Source organism: Lepidochelys kempii, chromosome 1 (assembly GCF_965140265.1).
Source record: "Lepidochelys kempii isolate rLepKem1 chromosome 1, rLepKem1.hap2, whole genome shotgun sequence".
NCBI lineage: Eukaryota > Metazoa > Chordata > Testudines > Cheloniidae > Lepidochelys > Lepidochelys kempii.
The window spans coordinates 59,976,986-60,000,723 of record NC_133256.1 but is presented as its reverse complement, the minus strand read 5'-3'; the positions used below and the strand labels follow the sequence as shown (position 1 = coordinate 60,000,723).

Below are 23,738 nucleotides of genomic sequence, written 5' to 3'. Positions count from 1 at the left end.
TGTGTCTTGTTTTTTTTTTTTTTTTTTAATTCGCCAACCTAAAAATAAGAACTCCTTTTGCCAAAAAGAAAGGACAGATGAGTGCTTAATACTGAAAAAAAAAATTTCTTGTGATGGTGCATGCAGTGTACAGAGTCCTTGAGTCTGGACTGCAGCGTGCAATGAAATGGATGAGGGTGGCTGTGGCAGATTTCCACTTGTCCTCTTTTCTCTGGGTAGTCCAGAGCATACTGGCCACAAAGGCCAGGACATTGGAGACTATGCTGAAGGTCCTGAGCCCTGCGATGCTGGCTGGGCAGGCTGTTGTGTTGTCCCTTGTGTCTGGGAAGAAGGTGGAGAACCAGTCTGCAGCTGTGCTTGGAACTGGGCAAGTTGCTCTGGGCTGGCCAGTGTTTTCAGCAGAGTGTTTTCCTGCTCCAGCTGGGAGTTCTTCTCAATCAGCTCTTTGATTTGTTCTTTGAGGACCTCCACTTCCTCCCTCACAGCATACATCAAATGGCTCTTCACCAGATCCTGAAACACAAAAGAGCACACAAATCAGGCAAGAGGTCCAACCTTAGGGCAGGGATCCAACCCTGCTCAGCCAGAGAAACAATAATCCAGCCCAACTAAGGCAAGCGGCAGATGTGGAGCCAGCTTTGAGAGGGCAAAGCCCCGGTGGATGGGCAGGAGAAATCTGCCCTCCATCTACCAGTGTTTGTGAAGCGTTCTGAAGATTAACATGTGGAGCCAGAGCCTGCCTTCCCCGAGCACCCAGAAAACACACAAGTAATTTTGGATGTCCATGGACCGCAGTAGGCCAGTCTCATTACAAACCTGACCAACAGCCTGGCCCCTACTCTACTGGCTCCCCCGACCAGCTCACCTATGAATTGATCTGAATAGAAAAATACCATCGAACTGATTCAGGCTGGAAAGGGGGTGGGAGCGTTTCTGCAGGAAGCCGGCCCGAGCCGCTAATACCCCGCCTCGTGTCGTCGTCCTCCACCACCCCCAGCCGGCGCTTCTTCCCGGACGTGCCTCCGACGAGGGCTGGGACCAGTGGGGTTTCGCGGCTGAGAGGCGCGGACCCAGGCACCAGCCCCGGCCGGCGCCGCGTGTTTGTAAAAGCAGGAACCTCCTCCCCCTGCAACAACGGCTCTCCGCCCCCCGCCCGCCCGCCCAGCCTCCTCGGAGCGGGCTGCAGCCAGCCCTTACAGTGCAGGTTGCCGCATTTCCCTCCCTCCCTGCCCGCCCGCCCGCCCGAGGGTGACGTCAAAGAGACCCGGGCCGACCACCCCCACGCGCCTCAGCCAATGAGCTGAGGAGTTATTTATAGCCGGGAGTTAAAGGTTCGGAGTTTGCCTAGCAACAGTAGGCAGAGGATCCCGTGAGAACAGCTACGGGCACCGCTCCAATAACAAAGAGCGGCCAAGGCGGAAATCAAAAAACAGGGAAAATTAGGCACAGACGCAGGGGTTGCGGGTTGGGGGGGGGGGTGTTTTTTTGGAGGATTTTTTTTTTTTTTTTTTTAAAAACCGACTTCTCCCCATCGCGCAAAGGAGCCCATGATTCCCACTGCACTTCAGGGCAGCAGCCCCAGTGTACAGGATCCCAGCTCCAAGGCACTTTACCTTCCATTGCCGGCAAGCATGGGAATTAAAGCAGCTTATGGTGCCCCTATTGGATCCATCAGCACACTGTGGCTGGTCCCATTTTCCAGGGATAATCCAGCTGGGATGGTTGGGGGATTATGAAAAAAAATAGGAGTGGAAATATTATTTCATCCCTCCCCACCCCCACCCATGAAGTCAGGATCGATCATTTTTTAAAAGGCAGAATCCTGAATGCGATGCCGTCATAGACATTTCATGGATCTATAGGGAAACGTATGCATTCCTCGCATTTGGAAGCCTTTGATCATACAGTGTATTTTAAAAAACCCCAGCAGCTTCACTATTGAAAAAACACGCCCATGCATCGGTTAAATATTACCCAGAGAACCTTGATATTGTGAACACTTACTTCTATTCACAACTCGCGCTTTAAACATTAATTGTATTTTTATTAAACAATCGGTACATACCATCGCTTGCTCGATTTTGTTGTCAATAGCTACCACACTTGCACCCGAGGAGCTGAAAAGATGGGAAAAAATGTATCAGCAGCTGAATTATTTACAAGACAAGAGAGTTGAATACTGATAACTAGCTAGCTGAGAAATATATCCCACACTGACTTAATGCTGCTGTTTATGTCACCGGGATGCTTCAATGCAGTGAAACCAACCTGTAAAGCCACCTCAAACCGCCCGCTACAGCGGGATCAAAGATCCGGACATTTTCCCTAATAACCCACAAAGATGGAGCTTAATTACATAATGCGGTAAAAGCGATCCGTGTCCCGGAGATTCAGTCTCTCTCACAAGATAAATGTAAAACACGCCGCCCGTGCCACTGCAGCTTCCCAGTGCTGCCCAGTCCGATGGACAAAGGAATCAGCCCCCTGGCATTCACCTGCATTACTGCAAATATTCCAGCAAGGAAAAACAAACACATTTTATACCAGAGTTATTTACCTACTGTCGAGTCTCAAAGAAGAATTGTCGGTGCCCAGCAAAGATGACAAGAAAGAAATTGAAAAATGTCTTAGTTGATAAACTCCTAGATCCATTGCCACTGATCTACAACATTGGGCATTCATGCAATTCCAGCCAGAAACACCCCCCCCAAAGAAAAAAATCCCAACAATGCAGAGATCTTCTGTTGATCTACATTAATCTTAGTTTAATCTCCGCCACGGGGGAGGAGGAGGAGGCTGGCTAGATAGATATAATTTTAAAAATACAGCAGTTTGTGGCGGTATGATCCTGGAAGATGCTGATCCCAGGGCTGCGCAAAGAAATCTCCGAGGTCAGCTCTTCTATACTCAGCAGAAAACCTGAGGTTCCAGTCCTATTGCATAATATATGCAAGAGAGTCAGTGCCTATTGGCTGGCCGGTCATTCTGAACCTCCCCCTGCCAGAACGGCTCCTTTGCATCACTTCAGTAGCAGTGAACCAAAATCCAGTTACCCTCAATCAGGAGACCCCTGGCCAGAAGACCCCTGTTCTCCCCAGTTAAAATACTACGATTTGCAAGGAACCGCACGAGCACTTAGCAGATCTCTCAGTGCAATCTGCAGAGTCGGAGAATTTGGGTGGCAACAGCAGCGCAGAAACAAAACGATCCAGTGCCCAATTTAAACCTTTCCAACATGTAAGATGATTCGCTTACAAGATGCACAGACTGATTTTTGCCTGCAGAAAAACTACACATGCAAAGTTTAGCTTGGGTAGAAACGATAGGATATAGCTGATGTTGGAATTCAATAACAAAATGTCACTAAACTTACATTTAGCTACTCCAATGCCGCCACCTATTGGCGCAACACTATATCTTTAGACTAGAAAAGAGTACAGAACATGCACTTTGGAAAGTCCCAGGAAATTTACACTGAGTTAATTAAACCATAGGACCCAAGTTCCCTTCCTCATCAGATGCCTTAGAATTTGCTTGGTGAAACCACTTCCAATAATAGGATGCTTCATTTTTGCATCATCCGTTTGCAGTTGACCTTCATCGCACAACATGAGAAGGGTTTTTAATCTAAAGGACTATCACAGATGGTTCTTGAAAGAGCAAAATCTGTTTTTCATATGAAAAGACAAAAGGATTTTTATGATGGTGAGAAAGGTTAGAAGCAAGAAGCTGACAGGATGGTGTAGTTTAGGCACAAAATTCACACTCATGGTTCCTGGGCTACCAGGAGAGTTTCACCTTAGAAGTTACAATCCTCACACAATTTTAAGGTGTTCATATGTCTGCCTCCACAGTACTTCAGCACACGTTGGCATAGGAAAATAAAACTAGTTATTCTATATATTCTTATATATCTTGTATTCTTCAATGCATTTGTGAAAATATTTGCAGCAGGAAGCAAATTATAAATGAAAACCTATAGCTCACTGTTCTGGCAAATTCCTAATACTTGTCTACTCTTTATTCAAATTAAATGGCCTCTGTGCCCTTTTTTATAGCCTTTAAACCATTCATTTTAAGATATTCATCCAGCAGACAATTCAGAAAATATACACACAGCATGAATGTGTAAAATTCTAGACCGATGCTTTTTGACATTCTTACATTGTAACACTGAACCTGTCTACTATCCGCTCTTTTCCAGATGAAGCAATACAACAGCTACTTTTCAAACTAGGTCATATACAAAATAAGGGGTTTTCTTATTTTCTCAATTAACCACAATATATTTCAAAATGAAGGTGTTACAGTTCTAATATTTTATTTTTGAACAAAGTCACATTCAGATCAAAATGATTTTAAAACCGTGCGCTCTCTCCACTTGGCTATTTAACAGACCTAAATTATGAATTAGAACAGTACAAAGCAAACTGCTTAACCTTAAATAAAACTGAAAACACCCTTTAAAACACATAACCTATAAAATATCAACATTCATGTGATATAAACATACAAAACAGAAAAGCCAAAACTCTTTACTCTTCTATAGTGCACAAATTTTAAATATATATTACAGTTGTCACCCTCACAAAAGCAGGGAAGCTAGAAAGGCAAGGAATAATAGTCTTAAATTTAACTTTAGCATTAGCATGTCATCATCATCCTTCTTAAAAGAGATTATTTTAGCTTTCTTGGTCTACACTATTCTTTCATTCAGTAATACCAGCAGAGTGGCGCAAGTAAGCTAATCCTACTTACAGGGAAGGTTACATTTAAGAATACTGAACTTTGCATAAATGTTTTTCCAACATCAAAGCACATGCATTTCCTTTAAGGCAGAATTCCCACCTTACTTCTTTGTTACTTTATAAAAAAATAGTCACATTTCCCATGCCTTCCCAATGTTTCCCCTATTTTAATTATCTGCACCTGTTGACCACGTAATCAATTCCAATTTACTTAATATTAACACGAACATTAGGACATATGTCTTGAGCTCCTTCTGCACTCCTGGACAGGCAAAAGGACATCAGTAACCATACATTCCTTTTATACTCTTTAGCTGTCCAAGAGGTTACACCTCTCATCAGCCACATACCAAGCCAAGGTGATCTATGTGTTTGTCACCTCTAAACTCAACTACTGCAACATGCTGAACATGAAAGCTCCAGAGGGTACATCAGGCAGCCCCTCTTCTTACATGACTACTATGAGAATACACCACCCTGGCCCAGGGCTCTCGGTACTGGCTCCCAGTCCAATACTTGATCCAATTTAAAACCATGATCTTCACAGCCCTTAGTGGTTGTACCCCAAAATACTCAGATCACCTCTCACTATGCCAATTAAGCTTCAAGGACACTGGAGGTGATTGTGTTTAGGCTGAAATTTGCAAGTGCAGGGGATCTGAATCTCTTGGCAGATTATTTTTTTCTGGGGCTAGTTAAAAATCTCTTCAAATTAGGTTTTCCTACAATAACCCACCTCAAGATGGCAAGTGATAAAAACAAAACACACACTTGTCATGCTCTCTCTTGGCTGGACAAGACAAGAGGCAGACTGCAGTCTTTCAGACGGATTGTGCTATTTGTAATTTTGGTTGTGCTCTGATTCAAGGATCATAGGCACATTCTAGTTAAATCAATGTTTCTGTGGAATGATCAGTAATGATTCCCTAAAATTGTTTTTAGAGATCTACAAGTCTAATTGAGTCAGTGCATAGTTAGCTGCATCTGTGTTCCAACATTTTGTCAGTAGTGTGGATGGGATAACACAAACATAAGCATGCTGTCCTGTCCACTTTACAGAAAAAAGCAAGTGTTAGAACACAGATACGCCTACCTGTCAGATAACTGTGCTCTGACATGATCAGACTTATCTGCTCCACAGATTACGTAGAAAAATAGCAAAATGTCAGGAAAGACCTCAATCCTTAGAATTTGTGGATTTTCCATCTTTGTCAATTTCTATGGTCCCTGTTTATCAGGGACTTTCAGGAGAGAGTTATAATTCTCTTCACAGTCAGAAGACAAGAATAGCCATACTGTATCAGATCAAAGGTCCGCATATCCCAGTATCCTGTCTTCTGCATTGGCCAGTGCCAGATGCTTCAGAGGGAATGAACAGAAGAGGACAATTATCAAGTGATCCATTCCCAATTGTCCAGTCCCAGCTTTGGCAGTTGCAGGTTTAGGGACACTCAGAGCATGAGGTTGCATCCCTGACCATCTCGGCTAATAGCTATTGATGGCCCTATCCCTCACGAACATACTCAATTCTTTTCTGAACCCACTTACATTTTTGGCCTTCACAACATCCCCTGGCAATGAGTTCCACAGGTTGACTGTGCACTGCTTTAAGTTTGTTTTAAATCTGCTGCCGATTAATTTCATTAGGTGGCCCCTTGTTCTTGTGTGATGTGAAGGGGTAAATAACACTTCCCCATTTACAATTTTACAGAACTTTATCATATCTCCCTCAGTCTTCTGTTCCAGGTTTAGCGTCCAAGTCTTTGTCATCTCTCCTTGGGTGGAAGCTGTTCCATACCACTAATCATTTTTGTTGCTCTTCTCTGTATTTCTTCCAATTCTAACGTACCTTTTTTGTGATGGGGTGACCAGAACTGTGCGCAGTATTCAATTGTGGGTGCACCATGAATTTATATAGTGGCATTATGATATTTTCTGTCTTATCTATCCCTTTCCTAATGGTTCCTAACATATGGTTAGCTTTTTTGACTGCTGCTACACACTGAGCAGATGTTTTTAGAGAACTATCCATGATGACTCCAAGATCTTTCTTGTGCAGTGACAGCTCATTTAGACCCCATCATATTGTACGTACAGTTGGGATTATGTTTTCCAATAATCATTACTTTGCATCTGTCAACATTGAATTTCATCTGCTATTTTGTTGCCTAATCACTTAGTTCTGTGAGATCCCTTCGTAACTCTTCAGTCAGATTTTGACTCAACTATCTTAAGTAATTTTGTTTCAGCTGCAAACTTTGCCACCTCGTTTACACTTTTTTCCAGGTCATTTATGACTATGTTGAACAGTATTGGTTCCATACAGATCCTCGAGAGATCCTGCTACTTACCTCTCTCCATTTTGAAAACTGACTATTTGCACCTAACCTTTGTTTCCTATCTTTTAACCAGTTATTGATCCATGAGAGGACTTTCCCTCTTATCCCATGACTGTGTACACTGATTAACAGCGTTTGATGAGAGACACAGTCAAAGGTTTTCTGAAAGTCCAATACACTTTATCTACTGCATCCCCCTTGTCCACATGCTTGTTGACACCATTAAAGAATTCTAATTGATTGATGAAGCATGATTTCTCTTTACATAAGCCATGTTGACTCTTCCCCAACATATTGTGTTCATCTGTGTCCGATGATCGTGTTTTTTTGTAGCGTTTCAACCGATTTGCCTGGTACTGATGTTAGGCTTACCAGCTTGTAATTGTCAGGATTGGCTCTGGAGCCTTTTTTAAAAATCAGTGTTACATTAGATGGCCTCCAGCCATCTGGTACATAAGTTGATTTAAGCTATAGGTACATATGGCAGTTAGTAGTTCTGCAATTTCGTATCCGACTTCCTATAAAACTCTCGGGTGACTTATTACTGTATAGTTTATCAATTTGTTCCCAAACCTCTTTGGTTGACACCTTAATCTGGGACAGTTCCTCAGATTGGTCAAGCTAAAAAGAATGGTTCAGTAGATGCTCATGGGGTGCTGAAACAATTTGTATGGTGGGGGTGCTGAGAGCCATTGAACCAAATTGTAAACCCGGCATACAATGGAAACCACATCAAGTATGGGGATGCAGCAGCACCCCCAGCACCTATGAATGCTCAGCACCCCACATAAATGGGTTACTTGAGATGAGCAATCCAGTAACACTTGAAAGTTTTGCTTGGTTTTTGTTTTGTAACTTCCATTCTCTTTTCCTCCTCAGAAAAGACTTGTTTTGGTTAGTTTTCCACCACTGATCTTGATATGGGTTCTCCCCTCACCACTCCTGTGTCTGACTGAGATTGAATGAGAGAACACAGCATTTTATATTTTCTGTATTAAATGTCTACATTAAAATTTATGAAACAAGACAAGTCAAAGGAGAGCAACAAAAATCCTCTCCCAAACTCATTTCTTCCTTTCCCTTTGATTGGTGATCCCACTTCACTAGCCCTTTCTCTTCTCTCCCCTAACCACGTATTTTTATTATTTATAGTTTGCATTATGGTAGTACATAGAGAGTCCTCAGACATGTGGTCTACTCCCATTGCACTAGGCATTGTACATTGATAGGCAATGTACATTAGACATGGCCCTTCCCCACAAAAATTACATCAGGCCCCCAATTCTGGAAATGATTATATAACATTAAAAATTGTACACCCACAAGTTCAATGATATTACTCACACGTGTCATGTTATTCTTGTACATATGAATCTGTAGCATCAAGGGCTAATTTCTGTCCTATTTAAACTCTGAACCTGCAAAAAGATTCACACATACAGAGTCCACCCACACAGAGCTCATTGCAAGAATGTATCATGCTTCGGAAGCTAACATTTGTAAAGCACCACAGACATGGTATAAATAAAGCACTGAATAAAGTAATACATAATGCTGAGATGGATGCATTCTTTACCCACCAAATACGAGTACAACGCTAATTCAAGCAGCTGATATGCATGCTCTGATCTTTTCATACAGAGATCAATTAACTACCTTAACAACTGCAAATTGTTCCATAGCTGAAAAGATTGTTTGGCAAACTACTTTTTGTAGGGATTTCATTTTTTTCTCTTATTAAAAATTACCTCGTCTTAATAATATTTAGCCCTTAAAGAATTTTTCATCATCAGCACATAACTAGATAAATATTAGTACAGACTCATTTAGACCCTGTAACCTGTTTGAGGTTCAGTTTGTTTCTATGTGCTTGTTAAAGACGCACCCCCTCACACAGTTTTTCTACTTCCCTTGGGGTTTGATTTAATCTTTCAAGTACTTTGACAATGTGTCTCCTCTTTAGAAACAGACATTTTAAAAATACAGAACAAATATCTCCCAAAATTGAGATAAATCTTAAATCTTTTCTACACTATAAAACACTAGCAAAACTGATTATTTCAGGGCCTTTGTTACAACACGGTAGTCCCCTAGCCATGGGTAACAATTTTAACTATATTTCTCAACTGTAAAATGCTGAAATACAATCAAAATGTGGTTCAGTCACAAAATCATTAAGAACCAACTGCATTGTAACCACATTGGTGGCGCAATGGAAGAAAGACTGCAGTAACTGGGTCCTGCAAAACATTTGCCTTTATTACTTTAGAGGGAATTTTAATGTGGATTATACTGGATTAATGGCATACGTAGAGTTGCCTTAAAAATTCTTAAATTCAAACCCATATATATACACTGGGAAGAGCGGGGGAACTAGTGTAACGATTCTGACAGAAATCCACAAAACTCTAATTACCTAGGCTGAAATCTTGGCCCCACTGAAGCCAATAGTAAAACTGCCATTGATTTAAATGAGGACAGGCTTTCCAGCCAGTTTTAACCAGGTTCAATTTGGGCAGTTTAAAGGGGAATAGTTTCTCCTGACTGAACTGTGAATTTCATAGACTTTAAGGACAGAGGAGACCATTATGATCACCTAATCTGCCACAGGCCATAGACTTTCAGCCAGCAATTCCCATATCTAACTCAACAGCTTGTGGTTACACTAAAACATCTCTTTCAGAAAGCCATGCGATCTTGATTCAAAGACTCCAAGCCACTGAAAATTTACCACATCCCCTGGCAATCTGTTCCAAAAGGTTAAATTGCATCTTATTTTGAGTTTGAACTTTGCTGACTTCAACTTCCAGCCAATGGATCTTGTTATGTCTGTCAGTTAAATTAAAGAGCCAATGAGTACCAGATATTTCTACAGTATTAGCTTTTAGATTTTTTTTTTTTTTTTGCTCGAACCTTAAAGCTATTTAAACCTATGGTTTGATTGCATGTGAATTTCCTTTTTTGTTTTTTCATAATTTTTAAAAGAAGTGTTAAAGATTAGAATCTAAAACCTCAAATGAAATTAAAAAGAACCAATGTGTCACTTACCATGTTTGTAATTTTTTTTTTTTTTTTTTTTTTTTTTTTTACCATTAGCAAGGTGTAGAAAAAAATTAAACTATAAAGTGGAAAGAACATTCATTCCACCCTACATAGAACCTACTTGGCCGGCAGTAGTATAACACCAGTGTCTGAAATTATAGTACATATATGATGATATGCTCCGCACTCTGCCTAGAAGACAGAAGGATGCATTTAAAAGCAAGTTGATATAAAATCAAAGGACAAAAAAAGTCAAGCTGACGTCTCTGGGGATACGATACTGGTCACAGCTCTTTTGTTTCTATAGGAAAACAGATAGTTAACTAAACCCCATTTGTTTTAATGAGGATGTCATCATATCACATCACTGATTTTAATGGTGATGCAATAAATCTTGATTTAAAAAAAAGAAAAAAGTCTGCATCTCTCCAGTTCAGGAGTCTCAGCAAGGAGAGAGAGAGACAGGTTACAACCTTCAAAGAACATCTAGACATCTTCAGACGACCTCATGGGTGGGAAGAACTAAAACATTCTGAGATTACCAAAGAATCCTTCCAGAGATAAATTTAAATAAATTTGTTAGTATCTAAGGTGCCACAAGTACTCCTTGTTCTTCCAGAGACAAGTAACTATGTCTAGCAACACAATTTGAATTCTAGGAATAGAATCTGTTGTGTGTATGACCCCACTGGGCTAAATCTCTTAATAAGAGATCTAACTTCCATGGTTACTCTCTACCTTGCAATTAGCAACCAGGACACTACCTACCTGAATCTAGGGTTGAGTAGATATGAAGTACCACCTAGTTTGGGAACCAAACATGTCTTTGTCTGTAAATTCAACCCTAGATTAGAAATCTGAAATACCTAAACCTAATACAACTGAAAGCTCTCCTTGGAGCGCTATAATTGCTTCTGTTCAACAATCATGGAGAGGAAAGGATCCACCACCAAGAGCTGTTCTTTTAAAATTTTAAATGACACACTCCTTGGTCAGGGACCCAGTCTGTCCCTCTGCTCTTCACAGGCCACAGTCAGGTTTATTCCCGCCCTAACCCTATAGTAACTCTTGCACAACTTGCCCAAAAGGAAAGGGGGGTATTAAAAGGACTGATATCAAGAGGGCATTTTGGTGTGTGAAAGGTTGGAAGAACATTACAAGAGCTCCTCTTCCTCCGACGCTGGCCAGCTCTCTGGCACGACCTTCCTTTTTGACCTCATACAAGAGATCATCATTACCTTTGAATATGCTTGGCCACTCTGCAGTCAGTACACAGCCTTTCAGAGCTTCCAGGCTTTAGAAGACTGCATATATAATTTCATCTGATACATCCCTATGTGAATTTATTTACCAGAAAACTAAAGTTACTCAAAGTTTATATTTGATTCCATGCTTTCATCTGTATTTCTAACGTGTACTAGTTTCCTTAAAGCCAAAGGAAACACCTTTGAATCCTACTGTTCTCTGAAACGTACATTACATATTTTCTGAACTGCACTCCAACGTTAAAGAAAATGACTGGAGTATTTCTAGTTACACCTACCATGACAAAAAAACAAAAACAATGATCAGATAGTCACTTGGCAGCAGTGCGATCACATGCATTTGAAAAACACAAATTATCTTATGTTAGACTGTAGCTCTCAACACTGGTCCGTTCTGATAGGCCAGCTGGACCTTGTTGGTGATGTCACAGCCACACTAGCTCCCAGCAGTGCATGGCTGGGACTTCAGCCCCCAAATAAAAACAAGAAATCCTTATGTCTTTGGGCAAGAGAGGACAAGTTATCTGCTCCTCTCTCTTTCACTCCCTTTTCCATCTATCCACTTTCTACTGCTCACCCCTTTCTTCTCTCCCTTTTCTTCCTGACTGGTTTTTCTTTTTACTGTTCCCAATGAAGTTACATTGGGAGTCTTGAATTGGCTCCTAACCTATTTTAAATTCATTTCAAAGCAGCCCTGCCTTTTGTCTAGCAGAGCAGCTGGACTAGGTTTCTAGCTGGACAGCAGTTTTCCTTTGATGGTCATGTCCCTCTTCAGCTTCACACTTTTAAAATTAAGCCTATACTTAAAAAATTACATTAGAAGCCAAGTCAAGACTCCTAGGCATTGATTCAAAGCCCATTAAAGTCAATGGGAATCCTTCCACTGACTTAAACTTTGGGGATCAGGCCACTATTATGTTTTAGGGAACAGTAAAAATCTATGGGGATCCCAAGAAAGGGGAGGCAAAAATACAGGGGAACAAAGTAGGGTAAAGGGAAATTGCTATGACCCCTTGTCCTAATTAAGCCAACTGCCTGCACACTAACATTTTGTTTTAAAATCACATTCAGCTTGGAAAAAACAATGGCTGTTCAGCATCACCCCATTTTGTCAGAAATTAATGCTAAATATAGTAAATAGATATTACTAGATAGAAATGGTAGAATTATCAATAATTACACTTGGCAGAATTAGATTTTTTTTATTATTTTGATAGATATTGATGTTTATTTTAAGAGATTTTCAATTTTTATCTATATAAATTTTCACAAATTGCACAAAATTATGGGTTTAAAGCTTATTTTCATTCATTTAAATTTTCAGTTGCAGGAAATTATGGCGAGAGTCAGAAAATTTAATAACAGTGGATCTGAGATTCAAAAACTTAAAGCTTTATAACTGTTTAAACACCAATTGTCAACTTCACATATCAAAATTTACAAAGTAAATATCCTTAAATCAAAATTCCCAAGCAGCATTTTGTTTACTTTGCCTATCTGTAAAGTTCAATTAACAGATTTTTTAAAAAAATTTTGTGCGTGGTGAAATCTAAGTTTACGCACATTTACTGATTAAAATCTATTCCTTCCAAGCCTAATAATAATAATGCAGAAAGAAATATTTATTGAACACTTCTGTCTTGTTCTGTATTTGAGGAAAAAGCAGACATGTAGTCTCATCATATGGTAACACTTTCTCCACCAGTATCTCAAGAGAATGTTAAACAGCAGAGTCTAATGTTGAGATATTTTTAAATCAACAGATCCAGATAATTTACATCCATGAGTTTTAAAAGAGTTGACTCAGGAATTGCTGCACCACTGAAGTATTTTCAAAAGTCTTGGAACACAGTTCCGGAAGACTGGAAGAAAGCTAATGTGCCAGTATTTAAGATGGGTAAACGGGATGACCTGTGTAATTACAGGCCTGGCAGTCTAAAACCAACCCCAGGCAACATAATGGAACATCTTACATGGGACTCACAGGATTAAAAGAGGGCAATATAACTTATGCAAATCAACATGGGTTTATTTTTGTGATGAGATTATAAATTTGGTTGAGCAAAGTAATATCGATGTAATACACTTAGAGTTCTGCAAAGCGTGACTTGGTGCCACACAACATTTTGATTAAAAATCTAGACTATAAAATTAACATGGCACACAAATAGATTAAAAGCTGGCTAACTGATAGGTGTCAAAATACAATTATAAACAGGGAATAGTCATTGAGCGGGTGTGTTTCTAGAGGGATCCTCCAGTAATCGTTCTTGCCCTATGCTATTTAACATTTTTCATCAATAACCTGGAAGAAAACAAAATCACCAATGAGATTGCATATCACACAAAAATAGGGGGGGTAAATAATGGAGGACGGGTCACTGATTCACAGTGACCTGGATTGCATGGTAACCTAAGCATAAGCAAACAGTGTGTGTTTTAATACAGCTAAATGTAAACGTACACATCGAGGAACAAAGAATGTCAGCCATACTTGGGAGGATGGGGGAATCTATGCTGGAAAGCAGTGACTGAAAAAGATATGGGGGTTGTGGTGGATAATCAGTGGAACATGAGCTCCCACTGTGGCCAAAAGGGCTAATGTGATCCTTGGATGCATATACAGGGGAATCTTGCCTACATGGGGAATAAATATTTAATAATTAGCTCTTCAATCTAGGAGAGAAAGCTATAACATGCTCTAATGACTGGAAGTTGAAGCTAGACAAATTCAGACTGGAAATAAGGCGTACATTTTTAATGGTGAGAATAATTAACCACTGGAAAAATTTACCAAGGGTCATGGCAGATTCTCCATCACTACATTTTTTAAATCAAAACTAGGTGTTTTTCTAGAAGATGTGTTCTAGAAATTATTTTGGGGAAGTTCTATGGCATGTGTTAGACACGAGGTCAGACCAGATAACAATGGTCCCTTCTGCCCTTAGAATCCATAAGTATATGAATGCTCTTCAGCAATTTCAAACTATAAAATAGGAAGAAATAAAGAACAAACATGTATTATAAATATCTTATTTCTTATTTTGTAAGTCATTAAGAAAAAATCATGATTATCTACGTTTAATTCAGCACAAGACTGAAGGGGTGGGGACAAAGTTGCATTTAAGATTTCTGATACTCTGGGGGCGGGGGGGTGTCTGCCTACCTTCAATGTAAACTGTAAAAGCCTTAGGGTACTCTAATTTTCTTTTAGAGTCCCCATGCCTCTCTCTAGCCACAGCACAGTGGAGCTCCAGTTCAGCATCCTCCTTTGCGTGTACCCCGGACACGCCCCCTACATGAAAATTTTAAGGGACTGGTGTAGTCATTTCACCAGCAAGGAAACACTGCAGGTATTGCCTGGGTGAAATCTGTTGCCTTTAGGATCCTCCTTCACACCATCCAGTGGCATAAAGAAGCCTCAGGGCAAGACAGGTTTGGGCTCTTACACTCCAAGACTTTGAAACTCTGCTGGTTTGCAAACAGAACACAAATTCCATAATCTGGAACCATTTGAACACTGCTGTCCTGGACAGAAGCCACTGACACCTAGCCACCCTTGACGTTCCGAGAACTACAGAAGATCTACCTCTTAATGTTTACTTGGCGAATCATGTATTAAAAGATTAGAGCTTAGAATTTCATACCTATGCAACACCTGATTAATCTCTTTACAAGTACTTGGCGCTGGCTAAATTTGTGTTAACGTTGTCCCTATTAATTATGAAACAGTCCTCAGCATTCCCTGAAGGTTTTGTATACCCTTACAAAAATCCTTCATTCAAAACAGGGCTTAAGTTGGGCTAGGTCAAGCTGGGTTATTGACCCAGCACTTTTGGGGGATTGTCATCTTATTCTCCAAAATCAATTGTGTTAAAAAAAAAAAAAGCCCCCAGCCTTCCTAGTTACCAAACCCTCTTTCCCTTCCACTCCCCAGAAGGGTCTACACTAGCTACCTTACCGTGGCAGATCTGTATGGATGCAGTAGCCGCTGTATGTTGACAGGAGAGAGCTCTCCCATCGACGTAATTAAGCTGCTCCCAATGAGCAGGGGTAGCTATATCAGTAGCACAGTCCACAATGACGCTTCTGTTGGTGTAACTTATGTCGCTCAGTGGGGCATTTTTTCACACCCGAGTGACATGTTTACTAACGAAAGTGCTAGTGTAGCCATAGCCTTAGTGATGCCTGAAAGAGCTCAAAGATGTGAGCTTCCTTGTTCATCTTAAATGGGGAGTTAACTCAGTAAATTTTAAAATGCCAACACCATTAATCATTACAATGCTCTGAAAGCATGGAGGAGAATGAACCACATGAGAAAGGTCTGTACACATCTACTCTGAATGGCACCTCACTGGTAGGTGGCATAAGGGCATGTCTCCATGACTATTTAGCTTGCAGCAAGCTGGGGTGTAAATCTACTCCCCACCAGCGTGCTGCGCACTGTACGTGGACCCTGCTGACACACAATAACCATTCATTAGACTGCTTTGATCTAGTCCTCATTGAAACAAGCTACAGTACCATCCCCTCCCCACTGATCTGACCAGGGGAGACAAATGGTCAAAGAAACAAAGCCCAGAGAACATCTGAGCCCCACCCATGCGGAACTAATGTCACAGAGCCCACAGAGGCATCCGAGCCTACCCCCAAAACCACTCAAGGCAACCTCCAGAGCTGGGAAGGCCTGCGTGGTCTGCTCTGGTGCTAGGTATAGGACATGTTAATGCTTCCTTGGCTCTACTGGCTACTGCTACTCCCTCTACTAGAGGCTCTCTGCAAATTCAGGGACACACACTGCATCAGTCACACCGTTCAAGTTTCCTGAGTAACCACGATGGCTAGAAGCAAGCCAGTTTTTAAATGAAAGCTGAACTTTTGATTTCATCACATGACTCTGGGAGCTGAGGTACAAGTCTATGCCTGAATCTGGCCTGTCCAAGGGTGTATCTGAATCTCAGTGGAGGGAAGCCTGGCAGAATCCATATGATCATATTCTGAACACCTGCATGATCTGAGGAAAGAAGCTTGGAAGCGTACCACCACTTCCCCCATCTCCAACAATTTGAAACTTGTCCAAATATAACCGACCTTTTTGGGGATCCCTCTTGCAAAGCTTTAATCATATTAATAAAGGTTTCCAGGATCATGTCCTAGCATGACATGTCAATATATGCTGGAATGCTATTTACAATTCTGATGTCCTTATTTTAAAAAAGACGTTGAAAAAAACAGGAGACGGTGCAGAAGAGCCACAAAGATTATTCGCAAAAAGAAAAGGAGGACTTGTGGCACCTTAGAGACTAACCAATTTATTTGAGCATGAGCTTTCGTGAGCTACAGCTCACTGGAAAAAAACCTCAATCTCTTTATTTGTATCAAAAAGACTGAGAAATGACTTGATTACAGTGTCTAAGTACCTCCACAGGGAGAAAATACTTGATACTAAAGGGTTCTTTAACCTAGCAGAGAAAGGCATAATATGAACCAGTGGCTGGAAACTGAAGTCAGACAGATAAAAAGAAATAGGGTACTATAAAAAAAGAAAAAGAAAAGAAAAGAAAAATGAAACTGATTAACCATTGGAATCAACTACCAAAGAAAGTGGTGAATTCTCCATCTCTTGAGGCCTTCAAATCAAGACTGGATGCTTTTCCGGAAGATATGCTTTAAACAAACACAAAATTATTGGGCTCAATAATATAGGAGAAAGAGGGAAATTTAATGGCCTGTGATAAACAGGAGATCATCTTAGATTATCTAATGGTCCCTTCTGGACTTAAACTATGAATGGAACAAAGGAGGAAGACTGGAGGGAGGTTATCACTACAAGCAGGATTAAGTTTAATTTATTGTTGCAGACAGAAGTCTATAGATATTTATTATTGAATAGTGTTAGAATTGTTCACCTAACCTTAACTTGTGATTTCCACTGTTAATTTATTTCCCCCTTTTCTGAAATCAACATGTTGAATTCAACTGTTTGGAGCAGCACTTCGCTAACAAAGGCTATTGTCTGAGATTATATTGTACATTTATACAACTCTTTTTGTCAGCCCAAAGCATGTCCACCCTGGAACTGCAGCAGCCTCTGGGATAAAGGGCAGCAGCCAAACGATGCACACCAGTTGCTGCATGACCATGGAGTGAAGGGAAAAAATTATACGATGACACCAGAGCAAACCCCTGCTCATACTAAATGTATCATGGGCATTTTAACATCCACACACAGCCAGAAATCCTATTATTAAGGTCTGCTCTTAAAATTCTATGTAGTAAACTACATGGAACACAAAAAGAAAAGGAGTACTTGTGGCACCTTAGAGACTAACCAATTTATTAGCGCATAAGCTTTCGTGAGCTACAGCTCACTTCATCAGATGCATGAACACAGATGCATGGAACACAGTCTATCTCCAAGAGAATGGTTTGAGCCAAACCTGCCTCAATTTCAACTAGTGGCTCCAAGAGACTAAATATTTCAAACCTGCTCCAGGAGTAAGAAACCTTTTTTGCCAGAAGTTGGGATAGTCAAGTATGTGGGCATTGGCTGGGCTGGAGGAATTTGGGGGATTAAGCAATTCATGGTGAAAATTAAATTTGCTGTGCATACACTCTCAGTGCATCATTCCCTCATGGCACACTTAATGAGCTTAGCAAAAAACCCTCTACTCTTCATGCTCAACAGGTAATTTTTAAAACACGCATTCAATCAAATCAACACCAGGTTGGTTTTTTTGGACCAAGGTCATGCGCTGTTCCTCAATGAATATTATTTCCAAGCCAAACTGCAACATTAAATCAGCCACTTCAGCAACAGGCTGTTCAAAAACCATCACAAGAGACCAAACATGGAAAATTTTAGCCAAAAGAATGATTATTGCACAAAGTTATAAGCATCTGAAAATGGGCATTATAATGGAAAGTGTTTTACAACCTCACCCGTTCATTACAGTGGTCACTGCCAGGAGTTGACAGTAATATAAATACAGATCTCTTATATTAAAAAGACCTAGCACATATAAAGACAGGTTTTAAAATAAATCTTTTACACATGCAGGTTAGTAATTACACACTAAATTATATCTATACTGTGTGTGTTTAACAGTGATTGCTTTGCAACAACAAGGTCTTCAGTGAAGAGACACCTGAGTAATGATGAGCCCTTCTAAGTTATACATGATATTTCAGTGGTGTCCATCTCTTCCAGGCGGGAAATGATGCGGTGGCAGCAGCCAGTAAAAACTAAGGAAGACAAAAGGTTCTGCTTATTTTGAAACTGGTGGACAGCATGTCTATTATCCAATCCTAGTTTCCAAAAAGCATCTAGAGTATAATTATCCAACATGCTTCTGTGAGAAATGAAGCAATATGCATATTGTGGTCCACCCTGAAATTTATTGCCTCAGACAGAAGCATGAGGCAAGCCAGGGTGCATGCGCGGACCAACGGTCACTACTTTCAAATTCTCTGATTCCGGGCACATGGGGTTTATGCATAACCCTCAGTGGAATACAATAGGGAGAATCACTCAAAGCAGCAGCAAAATAAAAAGAGGTAACCTGTTGAAACGAGGAACACAGTAAAGTATACACAAATCCTGTTTATACAACAGCTGTTGATGGGTGTTTTTATGAGCTGATTTCAGAGTAGCAGCCGTGTTAGTCTGTATCCGTAAAAAGAACAAGTACTCCTGTTCTTTTTATGAGCTGAGGTATTGTATCTAACAGCATTATGACAGGTTTCAGAGTAGCAGCCGTGTTAGTCTCTAAGATGCCACAAGTCCTCCTTTTCTTTTTGCAAATACAGACTAACAAATTTATTTGAGCATAAGCTTTCGTGAGCTACAGCTCACTTCATCAGATGCATTCAGTGGAAAAAAATCTGAATGCATCTGATGAAGTCAGCTGTAGCTCACGAAAGCTTATGCTCAAATTTGTTAGTCTCTAAGGTGCCACAAGTCCTCCTTTTCTAACAGCATTATGTAAGACTGAATATCACTTATAACAAAGCTTCAAGTTGCAGGGCAGAAAGGTCAGAAAATCTTTTTTTCCATGATTCACATGCTTGCTGCTCTTCTTCTGGGCTATGATTGATTGATCCAAACATTGAGAAATATATTCCTAGTTTGGAAATATGCAGTAACCCAGCTTGTTCAATTACTCACATATATAGTTTATGAGTAGGGAAGCAACTGTAACCTGTTGTCATGAGCTACATTTGAAATGAGTTATCAGTAATGATTGTTATAAGTGCTAAGATACCAGTTTAGTGTAATAGTGTATTTACTGTTCAACATTTGAGAATACTTAAAAGTCAAACGTATTTTTAAACAGTTGCCTGCTGAATGAATCTCAATATAGATAACTAATTTTATAGCAGCTTCCCAATGTATAAATTAAGAGGGTTGTGGGGTTTATTTATTTATTTATTTATTTAAAAGACTCCACTCACGCTATGGAGAAAAAGTTACTCTTTCTCTAAAGACATTATTAAAGGCAGTGATGTGAAAACACCTTCAGAGGGCATGTGTTAAGTTACCATTTTAGTGTTCCTGAATACAATAAGAACAACAAAGTATATTATGCCAGATTTTCTGGGCAAGGCAAAACCAACAGCAAATTTTCATAAGCAAAGAAGCTATTATTATTTATCCTCTATTCACACTATGATCACACAGCAACTAATACCGAGACTAGTATCCTGAACAAAGGGTATGAAAGTTGCTTTCATATGTTTGGTGGGTGGGGAAGGGGCAAGGTAGGGCAGGAATCTACCCTCCAACTTACTCAATCCAGAAAATCCTACATGTCATCACAGGGTCTGTTAAAAAATATAACACCCATTATTTGTGTTTGGAAATGTAAAAGGTTATATTACATTTCTTCCCATAAAGGTAAATATATTCATTTGCACTAGGCAAATAGCAATTATGCAACATGAAGGAACCAAGGCTTATCTACTTTCATGAAAAATATTACATGTACCTTAACTCAGCTCTGTAAAATAATCCCTCACATTCTCCAAGTTAATACTTGAGATTTTCTTTTTTTTTAAATCATGAATCAGATAAAAATCAAAACTCGTAAAGCAAATTAATCCCAAGTAGATCATGTAGCATTGCTCAGGTGGCCAAAGAGGATAAACATTAAGTGCTTTGATGAAACCACAATTCAAGATCATTCCAATTTGTAACACAGAATAACGTAAGTGATGTATTCAACTCTTCTTTGTAGGTGTTCGAAGAAATAGTAGAAAACAGGAAATATGTAACTCTGCAAAACTTCTGTTAAAGTCATTTAAAAGGGTACAAAAATATTTTTATGCATTTTAGCAGGGAGTCACCACATTATATACCTGCAATGAATTTATAAAGCCCACAACTTTTTAAAAGAAAATAGCTTCTAAATACCTTGATTGCCAACAGTTTCTGATGAAATCTCAATTTCAAATTGCAAGATAGGTCTAGCTCTTTTCAAAGAGTGGAGGTTTTAGTGAATACGTAAATCACTCAGCACAGCAAAGCACTTCTCTGAATCGGTACCATGCTTCTAGTTTGAGACACCTTTAATGAAGTGACAAGCACCTTGATTTAAGAGTAGCAATATCATTTTTAAACACTAACAGTAAGTTTAAGAACTGCTTAAACAACCAAGAATCTTAAAGGAAAATAAAAGCTTTACAAATACCTCTTAAGATGCTGTTCCAATTCCAAAAACAACACTTTCATGGCTATTCCATCACAGTTTTGTTCTTGGAGAAATGTCACTTTCATTGATATGACTATTTAGTATGACTATTGATTTCTCACAGAATGAAACACCGATGAAGCACCTTACAAGATTAGCATTAGCATTCCACTATTAATTTGGGAGCCCTGCACTCAACAGCACTTTCAAGAATTAAAAAGCTGTGCTGTTAAAGATCATTTCCTTGCTTCTATTCAAAATTTACTGTGTTTAACAGTGGTTGGTCATGAGCAACAGAGACAAGACAGAAATGATGACGTCACAGAGCTTGAGATCACATGATGTGCTGTTACATAAAGCATCAAGAGAGATTAACAACTTGAGAAGTGAAATCCTAATCATCATAAACAGCCACAGGCGGTATATCTTCTTTCAGCAGTGCACACTTCTCCAATTCTGAAAGTAAGTCACGCTGTGCTCTCCGTTTTTTGGAGTAGTGCATACTAATTGTATCATTCTTCTGCTTAAAGAAAATCCGCTGTCTCATACTAAATTCTCTCATACTAAATTTTAGTAGTTAAACAACAGCAGTAATTAAGCACATGGACAAGTGCCAGGACTGGATTAGGTAGAAAACTTCAGTAAGCAGAAAGTGCATGGGGAAAACAGAGTCTATGTCATGGTGATGACTAGTGACTACAACCTGAAGTAGGCTCTCAACAGTGTTCCTGCACTTACTAGAATAAAGTAAATCTCCATGATGACAGTGACACTCTCCCTACCAAACCGTTCATGTAACACACGTGACAATTGAAATTTCAAGCTGAAATTTTAAATTCTTCCTAACACAAATGCATTTCTCTCTAGTATTTCTAATACACTTATAGTACCAAGGTATTGTTTCTAATAAACTGAAAAATCCAAGCTCACAAGCATCAGGGATCCTAGCTTTCCCATGATAAAAAACCCCAAAATTCTCTCAAACAAAAATTCACATTTTTCTGATTAAAATGAAACACCGACCTTTAGTTTCCCTAGCCACAATATATAAAAGTATCAGCTGAACATGTTTTATTGATATACGGCAGGACCCTGTTTATCCAAGCTTCCGTTATCCGGCTCTCCGTATTAATCGAACCACCAGCTGTCCAGGGCTGACAGCGGTTGGGGCTCAGGCAATCAGACAAGGCCCCCCTGCCAGCCATCTTGAAATAAGGGATAGAAAGCTCTTTGCCAGTTCTCCTGATTATCCCAATTTTTGATTATTCAATCTGTCCCTGGTCCCAATTAGATTGACTAAACATGTTACCACTGTAAATTTAAAGCACATTCAAAAAAAAAAAAATCAACAAGAGGGGGAGGTTGTATGCATTGCGTAAATGACATGGATACTTTCAGTAAACTTTATTAATTTTTTTTCACAAAATGTAAAAGCTAAAGATTCTCTGTAAAAATGTAAATTCTGTTTTTTTCTGTGGCAAAGAGATTTGTAGGATCCCTGATCATCATCCTGCAATGGTTTGACACATCAGATAAATTTTGTGATACTTTATATGGTCATACATAATGCTTCTAGTAAAAAAGTTTACAGTACTGCAACTTGTTACAGAAAACTGAATGATGTCACATGTAACTCATATTTATGCTCTATGCATGAGCTCGAGAATCAGAAATTAGCTTGTTTGTCTGGGAAGTCCAGGGCAAAAAACTAAAAGTGGTGCAGGATAGCAAACTTACAGGGCAATGTAATAATCATTTGCACTTCCAGAATAGGTTCCACTGAAGGATCTCGAAGCACTTTATGAATGATAAGGAATTAACCTTAACACCACTTTCAACTATTATTCCTCTCTTTACAAATGAAATTGAGCCCAAATTCACACAGCATATCAGTAACAAACTTGAGAACAAAATGTAAACTTCTTGAATCATTGGTTTCAGAGTAACAGCCGTGTTAGTCTGTATTCGCAAAAAGAAAAGGAGTACTTGTGGCACCTTAGAGACTAACCAATTTATTTGAGCATGAGCTTTCGTGAGCTACAGCTCACTTCATCGGATGCATGCCATGGAAACTGCAGCAGACTTTACTTATACACAGAGAATATGAAAAAATACCTCCTCCCACCCCACTGTCCTGCTGGTAATAGCTTATCTAAAGTGATCATCAGGTGGGCCATTTCCAGCACAAATCCAGGTTTTCTCACCCTCCACCCCCCCACACAAATTCACTCTCCTGCTGGTGATAGCCCATCCAAAGTGACAACTCTTTACACAATGTGCATGATAATCAAGTTGGGCCATTTCCTGCACAAATCCAGGTTCTCTCACCCCTTCACCCCCCTCCCAAAAACCACACACACAAACTCACTATCCTGCTGGTAACAGCTCATCCAAAGTGACCATTCTCCCTACAATGTGCATAATTAAGGTGGGCCATTTCCAGCACAAATCCAGGTTCTCTCACATCCCCCCCACCCCCATACACACACAAACTCACTCTCCTGCTGGTAATAGCTCATCCAAACTGACCACTATCCAAGTTTAAATCCAAGTTAAACCAGAACATCGGGGGGGGAGGGTAGGAAAAAACAAGAGGAAATAGGCTACCTTGCATAATGACTTAGCCACTCCCAGTCTCTATTTAAGCCTAAATTA

General features: G+C 39.8%; 1 protein-coding gene across 13 annotated transcripts in view; it reads right to left on the bottom strand.

Annotated features, from left to right (window-relative positions):
• Positions 1 to 6: 6 nt before the first annotated feature.
• TSC22D1 (TSC22 domain family member 1) overlaps positions 7 to 23,738 on the bottom strand; it is a 133,914-nt gene continuing 110,182 nt past the window's right edge. For 5 of the 13 annotated variants that reach the window (XM_073344830.1, XM_073344746.1, XM_073344839.1 and 2 more), the window contains 2 exons: positions 2,066 to 2,117; positions 7 to 513 (listed from right to left, as the gene is read on the bottom strand). In XM_073344830.1, coding sequence (XP_073200931.1) covers positions 259 to 513; positions 2,066 to 2,117 — 307 coding nt within the window. In that variant the 3' untranslated portion in view covers positions 7 to 258. Of the gene's footprint in view, positions 514 to 893; positions 1,122 to 2,064; positions 2,118 to 2,356; positions 2,504 to 2,557; positions 3,208 to 20,806; positions 20,947 to 21,083; positions 21,369 to 23,738 lie in introns of those variants that run through there. The other 8 variants (XM_073344819.1, XM_073344857.1, XM_073344811.1 and 5 more) reach the window with 8 other exon arrangements.